Below are 20,487 nucleotides of genomic sequence, written 5' to 3'. Positions count from 1 at the left end.
GGGCATTGAAAATATATTTCTCTAACGTCCTAGTGGATGCTGGGGACTCCGTCAGGACCATGGGGATTAGCGGCTCCGCAGGAGACAGGGCACAAAAAGTAAGCTTTTAGGATCACATGGTGTGTACTGGCTCCTCCCCCTATGACCCTCCTCCAAGCCTCAGTTAGGTTTTTGTGCCCGTCCGAGCAGGGTGCAATCTAGGTGGCTCTCATAAAGAGCTGCTTAGAAAAAGTTTTTTTTTAGGTTTCTTATTTTCAGTGAGTCCTGCTGGCAACAGGCTCACTGCTACGAGGGACTTAGGGGAGAGAAGTGAACTCACCTGCGTGCAGGATGGATTTGCTTCTTAGGCTACTGGACACCATTAGCTCCAGAGGGATCGAACACAGGCCCAGCCATGGAGTCCGGTCCCGGAGCCGTGCCGCCGACCCCCCTTGCAGATGCCGAAGTTGAAGAGGTCCGGAAACAGGCGGCAGAAGACTTTCAGTCTTCATAAGGTAGCGCACAGCACTGCAGCTGTGCGCCATTGTTGTCGGCACACTTCACACCAGCGGTCACTGAGGGTGCAGGGCGCTGGGGGCGCCCTGGGCAGCAATGTATAATACCTTTTTCTATGGCTAAAATACATCACATATAGCCCTTGAGGCTATATGGATGTATTTAACCCCTGCCATATATCGCAAACTCCGGGAGAAGAGCCCGCCGTTTTAGGGGGCGGGGCCTATTCTCCTCAGCACACAGCGCCATTTTCCTGCTCAGCTCCGCTGTGAGGAAGGCTCCCAGGACTCTCCCCTGCACTGCACTACAGAAACAGGGTAAAACAGAGAAGGGGGGCATATTTTGGCGATATTTTTATATATTAAGCGCATATAACAGAAACAACACCTTTTTAGGGTTGTTTATATACATTTTTATAGCGCTTTGGTGTGTGCTGGCAAACTCTCCCTCTGTCTCCCCAAAGGGCTAGTGGGGTCCTGTCTTCGATAAGAGCATTCCCTGTGTGTCTGCTGTGTGTCGGTACGTGTGTGTCGACATGTATGAGGACGATGTTGGTGTGGAGGCGGAGCAATTGCCGGTAATGGTGATGTCACCCCCTAGGGAGTCGACACCGGAATGGATGGCTTTAATTATGGAATTACGTGATAATGTTAGCACGCTGCAAAAGTCAGTTGACGACATGAGACGGCCGGAAAACCAGTTAGTACCTGTCCAGGCGTCTCAGGCACCGTCAGGGGCTGTAAAACGTCCCTTACCTCAGTCAGTCGACACAGGTACCGACAGATGAATCTAGTGTCGACGGTGAAGAAAGAAAGTATTTTCCAATAGGGCCACACGTTATATGATCACGGCAATGAAGGAGGCTTTGCATATCTCTGATACTGCAGGTACCTCAAAGGGGGGTATTATGTGGGGTGTGAAAAAACTACCTGTAGCTTTTCCAGAATCAGAGGAATTGAATGACGTGTGTGATGAAGCGTGGGTTAACCCCGATAGAAAACTGCTAATTTCAAAGAAGTTATTGGCATTATACCCTTTCCCACCAGAGGTTAGGGCGCGCTGGGAAACACCCCCTAGGGTGGATAAGGCGCTCACACGCTTATCAAAACAAGTGGCGTTACCGTCTCCTGATACGGCCGCCCTCAAGGATCCAGCTGATAGGAGGCTGGAAACTACCCTGAAGAGTATATACACACATACTGGTGTTATACTGCGACCAGCAATAGCCTCAGCCTGGATGTGCAGTGCTGGGGTGGTGTGGTCGGATTCCCTGACTGAAAATATTGATACCCTGGATAGGGACAGTATTTTATTGACTATAGAGCAATTAAAGGATGCTTTTCTTTATATGCGAGATGCTCAGAGGGATATTTGCACTCTGGCATCGAGAGTAAGTGCGATGTCCATATCTGCCAGAAGAAGTTTATGGACGCGACAGTGGTCAGGTGATGCGGATTCCAAACGGCATATGGAAGTATTGCCGTATAAAGGAGAGGAATTATTTGGGGTCGGTCTATCGGATCTGGTGGCCACGGCAACAGCCGGAAAATCCACTTTTTTACCTCAGGTCACCTCCCAACAGAAAAAGACACCGTCTTTTCAGCCGCAGTCCCTTCGTTCCTATAAGAACAAGCGAGCAAAAGGACAGTCATATTTGCCCAGAGGCAAAGGAAGGGGTAAGAGGTTGCAGCAAGCAACTACTTCCCACGAACAGAAGCCCTCCCCGGCTTCTACAAAGCCCTCAGCATGACGCTGGGGCTGTGCAAGCGGACTCAGGGGCGGTGGGGGGTCGACTAAAGATTTTCAGCACACAGTGGGCGCGCTCACAGGTGGACCCTTGGATCCTGCAGGTAGTATCTCAGGGTTACAAGTTGGAATTCGAAAAGTCTCCCCCTCGCCGGTTCCTAAAGTCTGCTTTACCAACGTCTCCCTCAGAAAGGGCGACGGTATTGGAAGCCATTCACAAGCTGTATTCTCAGCAGGTGATAGTCAAGGTACCCCTCCTACAACAGGGAAAGGGATATTATTCCACACTATTTGTGGTACCGAAGCCGGACGGTTCGGTAAGACCTATTCTAAATCTGAAATCCTTGAACCTGTACATACAGAAATTCAAGTTCAAGATGGAGTCACTCAGAGCAGTGATAGCGAATCTGGAAGAAGGGGACTTCATGGTGTCCCTGGACATAAAAGATGCTTATCTGCATGTCCCAATTTACCCTTCACACCAAGGGTATCTCAGGTTCGTGATACAAAACTGTCATTATCCGTTTCAAACGCTGCCGTTTGGTTTGTCCACGGCACCTCGGGTCTTTACCAAGGTAATGGCCGAAATGATGGTTCTTCTACGAAGAAAAGGCGTATTAATTATCCCTTACTTGGACGATCTCCTGATAAGGGCAAGGTCCAGAGAACAGCTGGAAGTCGGAGTAGCACTAACCCAAGTAGTGCTTCAACAACACGGGTGGATTCTGAATCTTCCAAAATCTCAATTGACCCCGACGACACGTCTGCTGTTCCTGGGAATGATTCTGGACACTGTTCAGAAAAAGGTGTTTCTCCCGGAGGAGAAAGCAAGGGAGTTATCTGAACTTGTCAGGAACCTCCTAAAACCAGGAAATGTGTCAGTACATCAATGCACAAGAGTCCTGGGAAAGATGGTGGCTTCTTACGAAGCAATTCCATTCGGCAGATTCCACGCACGAATATTTCAGTGGGATCTGCTGGACAAATGGTCCGGATCGCATCTGCACATGCATCAGCGGATAACACTGTCACCAAGAACAAGGGTGTCTCTTCTGTGGTGGTTGCAGAGTGCCCATCTGTTAGAGGGCCGCAGATTCGGCATACAGGACTGGGTCCTGGTGACTACGGATGCCAGCCTACGAGGCTGGGGAGCAGTCACACAGGGAAGAAACTTCCAGGGCGTGTGGTCAAACCTGGAGACGTCTCTTCACATAAATATACTGGAGCTAAGAGCGATTTACAATGCTCTAAGCCTGGCAAAACCGCTGCTTCAGGGTCAGCCGGTGTTGATCCAGTCGGACAACATCACGGCAGTCGCCCACGTAAACAGACAGGGCGGCACGAGAAGCAGAAGAGCAATGACAGAAGCTGCAAGGATTCTTCGCTGGGCGGAAAATCATGTCATAGCACTGTCGGCAGTGTTCATTCCGGGAGTGGACAACTGGGAAGCAGACTTCCTCAGCAGACACGACCTCCACCCGGGAGAGTGGGGACTTCATCCAGAAGTCTTCCACATGATTGTGAACCGTTGGGAAAAACCAAAGGTGGACATGATGGCGTCCCGCCTCAACAAGAAACTGGACAGATATTGCGCCAGGTCAAGAGACCCTCAGGCAATAGCTGTGGACGCTCTGGTAACACCGTGGGTGTACCAGTCCGTGTATGTGTTTCCTCCTCTGCCTCTCATACCAAAGGTACTGAGAATTATACGGCTACGGGGAGTAAGAACAATACTCGTGGCTCCGGATTGGCCGAGAAGGACTTGGTACCCGGAACTTCAAGAGATGCTCACGGAAGAGCCGTGGCCTCTACCGTTAAGAAGGGATCTGCTTCAGCAGGGACCTTGTATGTTCCAAGACTTACCGCGACTGCGTTTGACGGCATGGCGGTTGAACGCCGGATTCTAAAAGAAAAGGGCATTCCAGAGGAAGTTATTCCTACCTTGATTAAAGCCAGGAAGGAAGTGACCGCACAACATTATCACCGCATTTGGAGAAAATATGTTGCGTGGTGTGAGGCCAAGAAGGCCCCAACGGAGGAATTTCAATTGGGTCGATTCCTACATTTCCTGCAGGCAGGATTGTCTATGGGCCTCAAATTGGGGTCTATTAAGGTTCAAATTTCGGCCTTATCGATTTTCTTCCAGAAAGAATTGGCTTCAGTGCCTGAAGTACAAACCTTTGTCAAAGGTGTACTACATATACAGCCCCCGATTGTGCCTCCAGTGGCACCGTGGGATCTCAACGTAGTTTTGGATTTTCTCAAATCCCATTGGTTTGAGCCGCTCAAATCGGTAGATTTGAAGTATCTTACATGGAAAGTAACCATGCTACTGGCCCTGGCTTCAGCCAGGAGAGTATCAGAGTTGGCGGCTTTATCGTACAAAAGCCCATATCTGATTTTCCATTCGGACAGGGCAGAACTGCGGACGCGTCCTCAGTTTCTGCCTAAGGTGGTTTCGGCTTTTCACTTGAACCAGCCTATTGTGGTGCCTGCGGCTACTAGCGACTTGGAGGACTCCAAGTTACTGGACGTTGTCAGAGCATTGAAAATATATATTTCAAGGACGGCTGGAGTCAGAAAATCTGACTCGCTGTTTATCCTGTATGCACCCAACAAGATGGGTGCTCCTGCGTCTAAGCAGACGATTGCTCGTTGGATCTGTAGCACAATCCAACTTGCACATTCTGTGGCAGGCCTGCCACAGCCTAAATCTGTAAATGCCCACTCCACAAGGAAGGTGGGCTCATCTTGGGCAGCTTCCCGAGGGGTCTCGGCATTACAACTTTGCCGAGCAGCTACGTGGTCAGGGGAGAACACGTTTGTAAAATTTTACAAATTTGATACTCTGGCTAAGGAGGACCTGGAGTTCTCTCATTCGGTGCTGCAGAGTCATCCGCACTCTCCCGCCCGTTTGGGAGCTTTGGTATAATCCCCATGGTCCTGACGGAGTCCCCAGCATCCACTAGGACGTTAGAGAAAATAAGAATTTACTTACCGATAATTCTATTTCTCATAGTCCGTAGTGGATGCTGGGCGCCCATCCCAAGTGCGGATTGTCTGCAATACTTGTACATAGTTATTGTTACAAAAATCGGGTTATTATTGTTGTGAGCTATCTTTTCAGAGGCTTCTTCGTTGTTATCATACTGTTAACTGGGTTCAAATCACAAGTTGTACGGTGTGATTGGTGTGGCTGGTATGAGTCTTACCCGGGATTCAAGATCCTTCCTTATTGTGTACGCTCGTCCGGGCCCAGTACCTAACTGAGGCTTGGAGGAGGGTCATAGGGGGAGGAGCCAGTACACACCATGTGATCCTAAAAGCTTACTTTTTGTGCCCTGTCTCCTGCGGAGCCGCTAATCCCCATGGTCCTGACGGAGTCCCCAGCATCCACTACGGACTATGAGAAATAGAATTATCGGTAAGTAAATTCTTATTATTTCAAGGACGGCTGGAGTCAGAAAATCTGACTCGCTGTTTATACTGTATGCACCCAACAAGCTGGGTGCTCCTGCTTCTAAGCAGACGATTGCTCGTTGGATTTGTAGCACAATTCAACTTGCACATTCTGTGGCAGGCCTGCCACAGCCTAAATCTGTCAAGGCCCATTCCACAAGGAAGGTGGGCTCATCCTGGGAGGCTGCCCGAGGGGTCTCGGCATTACAACTCTGCCGAGCAGCTACGTGGTCGGGGGAGAACACGTTTGTAAAATTCTACAAATTTGATACCCTGGCTAAAGAGGACCTGGAGTTCTCTCATTCGGTGCTGCAGAGTCATCCGCACTCTCCCGCCCGTTTGGGAGCTTTGGTATAATCCCCATGGTCCTGACGGAGTCCCCAGCATCCACTAGGACGTTAGAGAAAATAAGAATTTACTTACCGATAATTCTATTTCTCATAGTCCGTAGTGGATGCTGGGCGCCCATCCCAAGTGCGGATTGTCTGCAATACTTGTACATAGTTATTGTTACAAAAAAATCGGGTTGTTATTGTTGTGAGCCGTCTGTTCAGAGGCTCCTACGTTTGTCATACTGTTAACTGGGTTCAGATCACAAGTTGTACGGTGTGATTGGTGTGGCTGGTATGAGTCTTACCCGGGATTCAAAATCCTTCCTTATTGTGTACGCTCGTCCGGGCACAGTATCCTAACTGAGGCTTGGAGGAGGGTCATAGGGGGAGGAGCCAGTGCACACCACCTGATCCTAAAGCTTTATTTTTGTGCCCTGTCTCCTGCGGAGCCGCTAATCCCCATGGTCCTGACGGAGTCCCAGCATCCACTACGGACTACGAGAAATAGATTTATCGGTAAGTAAAATCTTATTTTTGGCTAATAAAGCGGTTTTGTACTCACACACAGTATTTACAAATTGAGTTTTGATGTTCATACATTTTTCTCTCCTCAAAGTATCCACCCTTAGCGGGGCATTCTGTCGGTTCTTCGACCCAAACACCTCATACTTCAATTTGTCTTTGAAAAGAACCTTCTAGTGGTCTAGTTCCTGTGCTTTTTAGCCCACAATGGGCTCTTCTTTTTATGGGCCTAAGCAATGGTTTCCAGGCTGCTATACATCTCTTCAAGCCACCGCCTCCAAGGCGGTGTTTTTTACGGTCACCATTGACACACTTTTCTTCCTTGTTTCCATCAGAGCAGCACAAATCTAACAAGCGGTTTGGAATTTGTCCCGTTTGGGACACACTCTGATAAATTTGTCCTCCTGTGTTGTGGTCACTCGAGGTTGTCCAGTTCGTGGGCGATCGCATACACTGTTTACGGCGTATCTCTTGAGGGTGCACTACACGCCTCCAAGAAAATACCTTCTGCAGGCGAGCATTGTCATGCAAACTATGCCCTGCATTTGTCAAAGAAACTATGGCAGATCACTTTTTGCTTGATGACTCCCTCTTGGGAGCCATTTACGAGACCACTATACTGTCTGTCGCGTTGTAAATTGCCCTGAGTTCTAGGACATTTATTGACGGTAATCTTTCTCAGTCTGACCATAGACCTTGAAGCTGACAATGTAGGACCACTACTCCCCAACCTCTGAGACTTGCGTCCGTCGTCAGAATTATTTAATTCCAGACTCCAAACCTTTTTCCTGCGGTGAGATTGTGTATGTGGAGCCACCAGAGTAGTGATGCTCTGGCCCTTGGAGACAACCGCACCATCTGTTAACTTTGTAGATGAGAGCCTAACCACTGTGCGAGAAGATCCAGTTGAAAAGGACGTGAGTGAAATCTTCAGAACTGGAGTGTTTCAAAAGAAGACACCATCTTCCCTAACTGTCAAATGCACAGAGACTGTCTGTCTGTGGTTTGAGCACTAACTGTACCAGATTACGAATACCTTGCGCTTTCTGTTCTGGCAGGTAAATTCGTTGATCCACCGTATCTAGAATCATTCCCAGGAATTGAATTCTTTGAGACGTGACCAGGCTTGATTTCTTTTTCATCCACTAGGGGTCACTGGAGTACTCTTGGGTTATGGACTGGGCGTAGCCGGAAATGGCACATATTTAAATATTTAAATTAGTAACTGGCCATCCCCTCCATAATCCCATAGAGCCTTCAGTATTTTTCTGTGCCTCTAGCGGAAGGTACTGAGGACTGAATGTCCTGCGATTCTTCAAGCAAGATTATTTCAAACAAGATTATTTTTGGTTTCTACCTGATCCCTTCCCAACTTATCAGAGAAGTTCGGGTTAGGGATCATTGGTGCTGCATTAGCAGCAGATGGTCTGCCGGCGCTCATACAAAGGGCCCCGCCATTGACTAAAATCAGTGCAGCTGATTGCAGTCACGGGCTGCACAAGGACGCAGGACGGCGCTTACAGAAAGGTCCCGTCATGGCCTCCGCAGGTGGTGCAGGTACTGAGCGGTAGGCAGCTCTCACTGCCGCCGCTCACTTACTTACTTACTTTTCTATTGCGGGCGGTCAGCTCACGCTGCCGCCCATTATGGGGGGACTGTATGGGTTTAGATACTGTAAATGTTCCCCTGCTGCCTGCCACTAGATACACCTTGCTGCCACTATAATGCATTTGCACGAGCGAACCCCGGCACTGCCGCAGGGCCGCTTGACCTTCCCCGGATCCTTTCATTAACAGCACCCGGCGCCGCGGGGCGCTTGCAGTAAACTAGCGTGCAGTTCCCGACACTACCGCCGGAACGCTCGCCGCTCCCCGTCTCTCTGGCGTCCGCGCAATCCGTCCTCCGCCCTACGGCTCTGGTGGGGTGTGCGGCCGAGATGACCTCAGCTGCTGCTGCGGCCCGCTCTGGCGGCCGCTCACCAATCTCCGGCGTGCAGTCCTTCACGACCGCGGTAAGACTCGCACTCCCCGTCTCCCGTCTGCTGAACAACGGGGGGGGGGGGAGCAGTAAAAGAAGAAAGTGGGGGAAGTCGGCAGCCAGAATAAAGGCTGCCCTGCAAATAATACTCTTCTGCAGGAGAGAGAGGGGGGGAGGAAACCCGCAGGGAGGCCCCAATAACTAAGCTGCGTTTAGGCAGCAAAATAATCAGGCTTTTAAGCCTGTGGCCAATATCAGAGTCTCTGTTACTTATACAATATACCTGTGGGTGTGTATCTGTGTATGTATATATATATATGATATATATATGATATATATATATATATGTGTGATGTATATGTATTTGTGTGTTTACACACTGATTGTATACAGATAGAGTACATGCATATACATATATTAATAAATATATGTTTATGGTTAAATAATATATATATATATATATATATATATATATATATGGAACTTGGTGTATCAGCAACCTTGCAATAAGCAAGCACATGGCCGGACACCATTTTAACATTACTTCCTGGTTCTTCCCAGGAAGTTGCTGCCCTACAACACTCTGCCTCTAGAGGAGCCGGGGTGGTGTTAGGAATTTTTTCTTGGTTTTGTACAAGCACAAGATAAACACGTGTGCTGTAAGGTAGATTTATACACACTTTATTTACGTGGTACTAAGTCACGGTACTAGTCTATCCTTCTGTACTTGCTTGTCCGTGTACATAAGGAGTAAGTCTAAGACATAGCAGCTTCGCTGCAGAGTCCGTCGGACATACGCACTATTGCCGTTCCTCGTTGGGGGAGGCTGGCGTATATACTGACTGTGAACAATTGTTATTATTGTTTTATAATTTGACGGTTTCAATACCCGTCGCAGTGTGTCCTACAGTATACAGCAGTAGGGGTGTTGTTTAACCTGGTTTGGGCCCGGTTTTCGCTTAACAGGGCAGTGGTTGCATGGCAATACAGTTCACGTTTGCCCTACAAGAAGCACACCTTACGCTTCTCGCTGATCACACTTGTGAATCTGCTCAACAGTTTCTGTGGATGTCAGCCAGTTTAGTTCTCGCTTTTCAGTTTCACTAGTGCGGCACGACGTGCTTTTTCGCTACGTGCTTAACAGGACGGTGTCCGTTTCTAAACGAGAATAGAAACATTACCTTACGCTGCCCACATGTTTCGTCCTGTCTTGGACAAATTCCTGAATAAATAGTTTCAGGATATAGTCGTTACATTTCGGGCCCGTGCTACAGAAACAGCCACAGGCGGGTCAGGTGGTAGTGAACGTGGTTTTTGATAACCTCTACCTGTCTGATTGTTGTCAATATACGGTTAAAGTGCGGCCACCTACTTCCACGCATCTTTAACCAGGGTTCAGTGGCGTTTACAGCTAAGCCACTGAAAAGCCAGGGCTAGAATGAGTTTCCAGGCCATCGCCGATCGTCAGTTGTGGGCATCCACAGTTGGGAGATCCGCAATTTTTGGGTTCGCAGTTTACCAGACAAAGGTTGCTTGTTTTCCACCATTTCAATTTGCAAGACAGGTCTGCCTGGGTCATAAGATGCGGTTCTGCACACCGCCATACAAGCTCTAGTAGATTGAGCACTTTGACTGCAGTCAACAACATTATTCCAGTTTGGGGTAGTTCCAAAGCTGGCTGAATCTGTCAGTCCGATACTGACCCTTCAGGTCAATCAGGGTGTCGCTTATGCTACACATTCATGAATACCTGCAGTTGGTGACTACAGGTTGAAAATCACAGTGATTCTGGATTTCAACAAGAATAGCTACTTAGACGCATCAGGCCTACTTAAGTTGGCAGTAAAAACCATTCTCGCTTTCAAGCGCTACCGGTTTGGCTTCGTATGGCGCCTAGGGTTGTCACAAGTAATGGTTATCGTGATAGCTCATCCCTGGAAGTGATAACAGTTCAGTGTTTTGCAGATCTGCTCATTAAAGCTCCGTCTCAAAACTTCGTCATGCAACGGCCCTTACTAACGTACAAGGGTGTCGTTCAGCGCGGTTAGATTGTTAACCTAGAGATATCAAGCCTCATTCCGTAATAACGGACTCATGCATAGGGATAATTCCGTGATTGCACGGATTTACCTGCCTGAACATACCTCACAAACTGGTCGTCATCACGTACAGTTCGTACGCAAGCCACGGACAGTCTTGATCCGTTTGGCCTTTTGCCTATTGGTAAGGAGAGTGACGTCTTTCGACGCACTCTACTTCGCAAGGAGTCACTCAGGTCATTTTCACCTAGAAGTTCTTGCACGCTCCTACAAAATAGTACGGTTGTCTCTAAGGGCCAGAGTTTCACTACTCTAGTGGCTCCAAGTACATAATTTTACCGCAGGGACAATGTTCGGCGTCTGGAATTGGATAATTCTAAATATGAATACTCTGGTTTCTCTTCAGATCGAATAAATCTTTTGCCTTTTACTAAAGATTTCCGTGGAGAAGAACAACCATGAGTTTTATGTAATTTTTTGATGCCCGGCTGCTGCTGGGCTTAAACGTGAGTCTCAGAGGTTGGGGACCTGGGGTCCCAAATGATTAACTTCACAAATCACGGAGATTTCGGTCAAACGCGCTGCGGCAAGCGGGCCACATGCTCCGTTCTCAGACTGTCCAAGTGCGGTCAGACAACACAACGGCGATCGCATACATCACCGATCAAGGACGGAATCGAAGTCGCATGACCATGCGCCAAGTTGCTCCATGTTCATTCTGGGAGTGAACAGCTGGAAGGCAGCTTATTCCAGGACACTGAGCATTGAATTCTTAAGTGTTCCAGATGTTGGTCCAGCGGTGGAGTTACCCACAGGGATATCTATTGGCATCTCGCAAAAACAAATAAAAAATAAATAAAAAAACATTCCAATTATGGGTCCATCCCAGTATGTGTCCAGTACAAGGGCTCCGAAGGCAGCAGCTGTAGATGCTCTGATGCTCTCACGATCGCGTGGCTGTACAGCATTGTGAATCTGTTACAACGGTTACGCTGCTTCCTCGGGTACTAAAATGGATCATACAAGACTCCATGATAGTCATACTAGTGGCGCCACATTGGCCTCGGAGGCCATGATTCTTGGATCTCCGCGAACTACTCGCAGCCGATCCTTCACCGCTCTCGCCACGTCCGGACCTATCCCACTAGGGTCAGTTCTTTTACCCCGTTTTAGCGCGGCAGCGTTTCACGGGGTGGCTGTTCAAAGCGCTCTCAAGAATGGAGGGCATTCCAGAATCTGGTATACAAACCATGTTAGGCACTGGGAAGCCAGTACTGCAGCTCATTATCACAAGGTTTAGCGTGCCTCTATAGGTTGGTGTGACGCTCAGAAGTTTCCAACATCATTTTCAAGTTATCCCGTCTTTTAATATTTTTACAAATGGGTTTGGTGAAGGATTATATTCTACACTCAAGGTGCAGGTCTCTGCATGTCAATTTACCTGCAAAGGTGTTTGGCTCCTTTGCCGATTGTACACACTTTCCTGCACGGTGTCCTCAGACGACCTCCATTTATACCACCTACAGCGCCATGAGACGTGATCTGGTTTTACCACCTACAGCGCCAGGGGACGTGATCTGGTTTTAGGTTTTTTATTTACAGTCTTCATTTGTTGATTTCTTACAACAAGTGGATGTTACGTTTATCAATTGGTAAACACTTTTCTCTTAGCCTTAGCCTCGCAGCAAGGCGTGGTTTTAACATAGGGTGGCTTGCATGTCAAGGCCCCAAATCTGGTGTTTTATGGTCATAGGGCGGAACTTCGCACAAATTCCGTGTTCCAGTCAAAGATCGTATAATGTCACGCATCAACTAATTAATGTAGTTCCTCGGTTATCAATATGTTCGAGAACTTAAGTTACTTTGAATGTGGTACGCGCACTACGCTTTTATGTAACCCAAACAATTGTACGTAGAACAGACACATTGTTCTCTATTATGTAACCCAAACAATTGTACGTAGAACAGACACATTGTTCTCTCTAATGTAGTGAAGATGGCTTTACACGCTTCCAAGCAGTCCTTATGTCATACGTCAGGCTTAGCTTCATAATAGGCTACAACGCCTACATCAAGGTCAGACCATTCCAAACGTTCTAGTGAACGTCATAAGCGGGCTTCAACCGCCTACATCAGTGTCAGATCATTCCATACGTTCTTTGGGAACGTTAGGAGCAGCAGGTCGTGGAGTTTCTACGAAACAGCGTAGACAAGCTGCTACATGGTCATCAGTGCATGACCATCAGTGCGCATGTTGGTGCGCTTTTACAGGTTGGCTACGTTTGCGGCATCAGCATTTAGCTTTGGCCGTCTAGTATTACAGTTGCCAAACTGCTCTCCCGCCCAAGGGGGAAACTTTGGTACGTCCCAAGAGTACTCCAGTGACCCCTAGTGGATGAAAAAGAAAATAGGATTTTGGTACTTACCAGGTAAATCCTTTTCTTTGAATCCATAGGGGGCACTGGACGCCCACCCAGAGCAGTTTACCTGTCTTGTGGTAAGGTCTGTGGATCTTATGGTAACACTTCATCACCAATGCATTCGATGTTATGGTATCAACTGATTGTTATCAGTTCCGTTATGTGTCAACTTTAGGGTTGACCATTATATTATAATGTTATAGGTGCATATAATGTTATATGTAATTCTCTATGGTTCATCCTCTCTATCATTCCTGTTCGGCCCAGTAAAAATACTGAAGGCTCTATGGGATTATGGAGGGGATGGCCAGTTACTAATTTAAATATTTAAATATGTGCCATTTCCGGCTACGCCCAGTCCATAACCCAAGAGTACTCCAGTGCCCCCTATGGATTCAAAGAAAAGGATTTACCTGGTAAGTACCAAAATCCTATTTTCTTGAAGTTGACCATACAACCGTGCTGAACTAGTACATGGTACGACAGTAAGGCATGTTGAAGGCGTATTTACCGAGATGGAGCCTTGATGAGAAGGTCATCTAAGTACGAAACTATTATCACTTCCAGCGGTCTGAGAGGAGCAATCATCACAGACATCACCTTCGTGAATATCTGAGGCGTTGATGAGAGGCCAAACGGTAATGCCTGAAATTGATAATGGCTGTGTTGAACTGCAAACCTGAAGTATGCCTGATGCGGTGGCCAAATTCGAATGTGTAAGTATGCATCCTTGAGATCCAGCAAAATCGTGAATTCCTGTGGTTCTAAACCTGCAATCACTGACCGCAGGGATTCCATCTTGAATCTGTTGTAAGTGACGTACTGATTGAGCCCTTTCAGGTTCAATATCGGTCTGACCGAGCCGTCCGGCTTTGGTACTACAAAAAAAAACTGGAATAATATCCTTGACCCTGTTGGTGAACGAGAGCCTGAATAAAAACTGCTGAATCTACGAGAGATTGAATTGCGGTCTGCAGAACCGCCTTTTTGTCTCCTGACACAGGCAGGCCTGTCTTGAAAAACCGCCTTGGTGGTAGACAATCGAACTCTGTTTTGTAACCTTTGAACACTAAATTGCGGATCCACCCATCTGTGGATGTCTGAAACCACGGTGCTCCCACAACTGAAGATCCGAGATGGGCTGGAAGCCCGTCATGCCACTGGCTTGTCTACGCACTGTGTGTTCTGACGACGGTTAGTGGTTTGTTGGAAACCACGTGCTCAACTATATCTACTCTGTATGGTTGTTGCTCTAGCACGGCCTTGAAAGGATTGAGGTCTAAAAGATTTCAACGATGGTCCAGCGACTTTCCTTTTAGGAACTGGTGCTTGCCCGCAGGAAAACAGACTTTCCCCCAGTAGCTTGAGAAATCCATTTGTCCAATTCAGGACCAAATAACCTATCGCCAGTGTAAGGCAACGCTTCTATTCCTCGTTTTGACTCTGTCTCTGTCTGCCAAGAGCGCAGCCAAAGTGCCCGTATGGCCGCAACTAGTAAAGCTGAAAGCAGAGAACAGACCTGGCCGACGTCCATAGAAGCCGTGCCTAAATACTCAGCAGATTCACAGATGCGATCAGCAAGAAGTATAAGGTGGTCTAAGGGAAGATCCTGTTGTAGGCCCAACTTGAGCTGTGTTGTCCATGCAACTACAGCCTTGTTAACCCAAATTCCATCTAAAGCAGGTCTAAGTAACACCTCTACAGCTGTATACATTGATTTTAGCATAGCTTCTAGCTTACACTCTGATGGGTCTTTTAAGCGTAGTTGCAGCTGGGACTGGAATGGTTAACTTTTTTGAATGTTTTGACACAGCGGAATCCACTGTTGGTGGATTTTCCCATTTAGTTGTGATACTCAGGGAACGGGTAATTAGACCTAAATGGTTTTCTATGCCTAGGCAGTTTATCTGGATTTTTCCATGCTTCCGTTAACTGCTTTATTAAGTGATTTTGAATAAGGAAAACACACAGGTGCTCTCCGTTGTTTAGCAAATAAAACGTCATCATTTGAAAGGTTCCTCAGTCTCCGTAAAATGTAGAACCTGGTGGACTGCCCTGATGATATTATCAATGGCCGGGCTATCACTAACCTCACTATCTGACTCTTGGCCCAATTCACCTTCCTTTTGTTTCTTCTGAGATATAAGGTCTAGCATTGTATCGTCAGAATGCAACCTAGCTGAAACTCGTAAGTTATGCAACAACCGATGACTACTCTTAGGAATTGAGCTAGTTCTGGACTTTTGTAAACCTTGCGAAGTCCTTGACATATCCTGAGGCCACTCTGGCAGCTCAGACGGTAGTAACCTAGCATCAGACCTAGCTGCCTCACGATCTTTTCGTCCAGCGGCAAGCTCTGATTTTAACTCTGTCATCACACCTGCCATCATCGCCCATGGAGGATCAGGGTAGACATTCGTATTTGGACCCGTATTTACAAAAAACACTGTGCAAGTGGAAGGTACCTCAGGTAACACACTCGCACAGACATCGCAGACAAGCTGCTGCTTTGATTTAGCATTGCATGAGTAAACATCATGCACACAGACAGACAGTTATACAGTGAAAGACAAGTCCCCACGACTCAGTAATTTTTTTTTCTAAAGTGTGTATAAACCAGAACTGCACTTGGTACACACTAAATCGGTTAAATATGTGCTTCACAGAATTCCTACTAACAGCCCTGCAGTGGCCGAGTGTTGCAGGACTGACTGCAAACTTCCTGCAAGAAGAACCAGGAAGTTGTGTTAAAGTGGCGTCCAGTCATGTGCTTTATATAATGTTTTTTGTGTGTGTGGTTTTTTTTTTTTAACATATACACAGAAATCCTTTTGTACTATACCAGCAGTGTGTTCGGGCTGTTTTAACTCACAACTGTTAACCATCCCCCTACGTGAGAGGTAAAACACTGGACTGGTGTTACAGCTCTCTCCCCTGCTTGTGAGCCGCAGTGCTGCCTCATTAATCTTAGTGGCCCTCGCTAGCAGTAACAGCGATTCCCCCCCCCCCCCCCCCTTCCGACCTGTAATGCAGGGGAAACTAAGCTGGCGGGCCGTGGCAGTATTAAAAATTGTCCGCGGCCGGGAGCAGTGGAAGCGGACGGCAGCTGAAACTGCAAGACACAGCATGAGGAAGCCTAACTGTGTCTCACCGCCATATCCCGCCTCATGATGGCGGGCTGCGGCAGCTGAGCGCGGCTATACACTGGAGCGGCGGGTGCCCAGCGGCGGCAGCGTGGCTGACTGCGGCTGGACAGGGGAGAGGCGCAGTGGCTATATACAAGTTTAAACAATGCACCACACATGGCGGGGAGGTCAGCTCATGTTACCAGAACATGTTACAAAGTATAACGGAGCGGCAGCAGTGTCAGCTGCCTGCCCGCTCCTTACCTGTGCCAGTGGAGGCTCTGACAGGGCTTCCTGATTAAGCTCTGTCCAGCTCCTGCAGCCTTAGGCTGAATCAGCTACCACTGATTAGGTCTATGGCGGGGCTCCTCTCCTGAGCACCGACAAGCCTCTGCTGCACTCGGCAGCACTCCCAAACCCGGACCCACGCTTCTTAGTAAGCTGGGAAGGGTTTGGGAATTAAAAAAAGAAAAATTCCATTCAAAAAGAAAGTAAAGTCTGGAGAACTCTCCAAACGTGCCGTCCCGGCGAGGCACAAAAAAAAAACACTGGAGTACCTTGGGTGTGTGGAGGGTTACTAATTTAAATATTTAAATGTGCCTATCCCTGCTAACGCCCCGTCCTTATTCCAAGAGTACTCCAGTGACCCCTAGTGGGTGAAAAAGAAAATGGTTTTACAGGTACCTTTTATCCTCTGACAGTACCTGGATAAAACAATTAACTTCATTTTTTTTTTTGTGAAGATTCTTTTAATTTATTTAAGAAATTACATGTAAATCTTTTAGAGAGGACCGGAAACAGCATCTCGCGTAGCACACGACTAGGGGAGGGTGTAATCAGATGCCCATGTGGCTAATCTGCTACGTGCCCCTTGTGACTCTCCCTAGTATGCAAATCTGGTGAGCACATATACTAGAGGGCAGGGTGGATGAAGTTGGATTTCCACTCTGTTTCTAAGAGGATGCCACTGTTACTAAGGCCTGAAACCTGCCCATCCCTGAGCTTCTGGATCACGCAGACTGTAGCTCATTCCCTTCTGAGTGCGCCTTGGTGCCTGCAATGGGTATTTGTCAGTCTAGACCAGGCCTGGCCAACCTGTGGCTCTCTAGATGTTGTAAAACTATAAATCCCAGCATGCGCTGCCACAGTTCTAGCATTTATTAAGAGCAAAACAGTGGCACGGAATGATGGAACTTGTAGTTTCACAACAGCTGGAGAGCCACAGGTTGGCCAGGCCTGGTCTAGACACTTCTCTCCAGCGTCCTGGATGCCACATAACTCTAGTAGGAAGGATCGCAAGCTATACCATGTATTTATCAGTCTAGTACAGTGGTTCCCAAACTGTGTGCCGTGGCTCCCTGGGGTGCCTCGGGACACTTGCAGGGGTGCCTTGGATTGGTGGTCCAGGACCAATTCAAATTATTTATGGTCAATATAATAGGCAAAACCAGTGCTGGTGGCTGCCAGTCATAAAATATGGGGACAAACAGAAGCAAATCTTGTCCCTCACCACACAACTGACCCTAAGGATGACATATAAACGCAATCTACTTAATTTAATATTTCTTTCTAAATTTCTCAATAATAAATTTTTGGCCTAGGGGTGCCCTGAAAAATATTCTGATATTCTAGGGCGCCGTGATTCAAAAAAGTTTGGAAACCACTGGTCTAGTACATAAGATGACCATGTGTGGCTTCAGCTGTCAGGTCTAGGTGCAGTTACGCCAAAAACGCAGGATCGTGGTAGATTCTGACTGGTACTTATGGCTATTTTGCCTAACCGGACAATATAATTGTAGCATTTGTGGGCCCTTAAGGTTATAAAAGTAGTAACCATGTTGTACTACAGGCAGTTGGTTACTGGTTCTTGGTTCTGTTCATTTCACTTACACCAGTGGATCCTGCTACTGGTGGTTCTCCTACATCTTCAATCAGGTTGTGAAGAGCGATCATTGTTTTTTTTATTTGCCTTTGATAAGATCATACAAGTTTCAGACGGCCCTCATGTCCTCCTACCTCACACTGTCCCCTGTTGTCTTTTCTATCCTCAGGGTTATACTATCCCACTGGACAAGCGTTTGGCCGCTGACGGCCGCGGTCTCCAGACAGTCCATATTAATGAGAACTTTGCCAAACTGGCTGAAGCATTATACATTGCTGACAGAAAGGTGAGTTCCTCACACAGGACCTGTACTTTCTCACCACACAGTCTCTCTCTGGTTATTCATGACCCCGGTGTGTGTTTGGCCAGGCCCGAGAAGCCGTGGAGATGAGAGCTCAGGTGGAGAGGAAGATGGCGCAGAAGGAGAAAGAAAAGAAGGAGGAGAAGTTGCGAGAGTTGGCACAGATTGCAAGAGAACGCAGAGCTGGGATAAAGTCCCACGCCGAGAAAGGTGAGATTGAAAGGCAGAGCTTGACGGTTTCAGAAAGGGTGGTAGGGATGAAGATCTGCTGATACTCAGATTCTGAACAAGTTATCTTTTCTCCAGAGGACGGAGAAGCCAGGGAGCGAGATGAAATCCGTGACAACAGGCGCAAAGAGCGTCAGCATGAGCGTAACCTATCCCGGGCGGCCCCCGACAAAAGGTGAGACCTATAATTCTTCTACCTTCGGTATTGAAGGTGAGTGTTGCAGATGAGAAGGTGAATTTTTAGCCAACAAGAACGATGGTGTTGCTCACAGTGGGCTTGGGATGTTCATCTTTTTTCTTTTTCTTTTTTAAATAGAGTAATATTTATTGAAAGATTGAATTTTTTTGTGATTGTTACATACAACCAAAGGAAAAAATTTCAAAGAAGTTGGCGTTACATGGCTGCATTAATACAACAGAAACAGACAAAGCATTAAGTAAAACCTTCATTAACTCCAAATACCGATAACCGGGAAATAGACATGCGCAAAAATATCGCGTAAGAAAAACGCATCAAAAAAAGGCTGGTATGCACCTGCATAAAAGTATAATTCAAAAGTAAAATGTGGTGGGCAAATACCCTAAACCCCCCAAATCCATATCAGGAATCCAAATGCGTATCATATCTACCTAATCTGGACTGACACCACCTGTCCCATTTTTTTTTTTTATAGTAGTTTGCCAGTTTATGCATGCTTAGAAACTTCATTGACCAAGTCCCTCCACTTAAAAATATCAGGGCGGGTGCCAATCACACCATGTTTTAGCAACTATAACCTTTACTAGTGTGGTGTGGCGGAATGTGATTCCTCGAAATCAAGGCCAAATAGAAATAACTTAGGATTTAATAGGGGAAGGAAGGGGATCGGTACCACTGTGCATTCCTAAAGTAGATGGACAGAAACCTGCTCCCGCTACACCACATTTCGGGCAACTGGCATTAGAACGGAGACCTGCTTTCATAAGAGAAACAGTAGTGCATTATACTACAACTGGCGATGGGACCTAAATCTAAGCACAGAATACATTTGTTTCATATACACACGGCCTGAAGGTAATTTTAGCCAATATTTTTAATAACTTTGTGCATTAAACAAAGTGTGTGTACATTCACACAATTAATTTGTTTCATATACACTTTATACACACAGCCTGAAGGTCATTTAATACAATTTTGTTAATAACTTTGTGTATTAAACAAAGTTTGTGTACATTGAGCCATCAGAAAACAAAGGTTTCACTAACTCCAAAAATTCCATATTTCGGAATATTTGGATATGGGATACTCAACCTGTATTAAAAAAAACATATATTTTAGAGTTAATGTAACCCCTAGAGCAGTGGTTTTGAATTATGGCACCCTGCAGCATCATTTTTTTTCATGGCACCCCTAGGCCAAAGATTTTTGAGAAATGTAGAAAAAAAATATTAAACTATGTTTACATGTCATCCTTAGGTTCACTCAGTGCGGGACAGGATATACTTCTGTTTCTCCAAGTCTTTTATGATTGGCAGCCACCAGCACTGGTTTTACCTATCAGATTGACCATAAATAATTTGAATTGGTCCTGGGCCACCAACCCAGGGTACCCCTGCAAGTGTCCTGAGGCACCCAGGATGCTACGGCACAAAGTTTGAAAAGCACTGCCCTAGAGATTGAACCTTGCTTTTAGACAGAGAGGGAGACCACATATTTCTCTTTAAAAAAAACTGTGTTGTGTCCCGGGAAGTAAATGTGATATTTGCTCTATCTTTGGATGAGGGATTCTGTGTCAGCCTCAGTTTTTCACATGCAATAAGTGTTTCCTCTGACCCCCTACCAGGTCCAAGCTGCAGAGGAACGAGGAGAGAGACATCAGTGAGCAGATTGCTCTAGGTATCCCCGCCCAGCGGCCCTCAAGTGAGATTCAGTATGACCAGCGGCTTTTCAACCAGAGCAGGGTAAGGTCGCCTGTTATCCT

General features: G+C 46.9%; 1 protein-coding gene and 1 non-coding gene across 2 annotated transcripts in view; both read left to right on the top strand.

Moving 5' to 3' along the window:
* SNW1 (SNW domain containing 1) overlaps positions 1-20,487 on the top strand; it is a 44,242-nt gene that overhangs the window by 22,586 nt on the left and 1,169 nt on the right. Inside the window, exons 9-12 of the mRNA XM_063948213.1 lie at positions 18,167-18,283; positions 18,367-18,508; positions 18,605-18,701; positions 20,350-20,467. Of these exons, the coding sequence (XP_063804283.1) occupies positions 18,167-18,283; positions 18,367-18,508; positions 18,605-18,701; positions 20,350-20,467 (474 nt within the window). The remainder of the gene's footprint in view (positions 1-18,166; positions 18,284-18,366; positions 18,509-18,604; positions 18,702-20,349; positions 20,468-20,487) is intronic.
* LOC134981558 (U5 spliceosomal RNA) lies at positions 10,957-11,071 on the top strand. Its single transcript, XR_010190688.1, has one exon. It is a non-coding gene; the product is annotated as a U5 spliceosomal RNA (small nuclear RNA).

This window comes from Pseudophryne corroboree, chromosome 12 (assembly GCF_028390025.1).
Source record: "Pseudophryne corroboree isolate aPseCor3 chromosome 12, aPseCor3.hap2, whole genome shotgun sequence".
Lineage (NCBI taxonomy): Eukaryota > Metazoa > Chordata > Amphibia > Anura > Myobatrachidae > Pseudophryne > Pseudophryne corroboree.
Note: the sequence above shows the minus strand (reverse complement) of the source record. Positions and strands in the feature narration are given on the sequence as shown.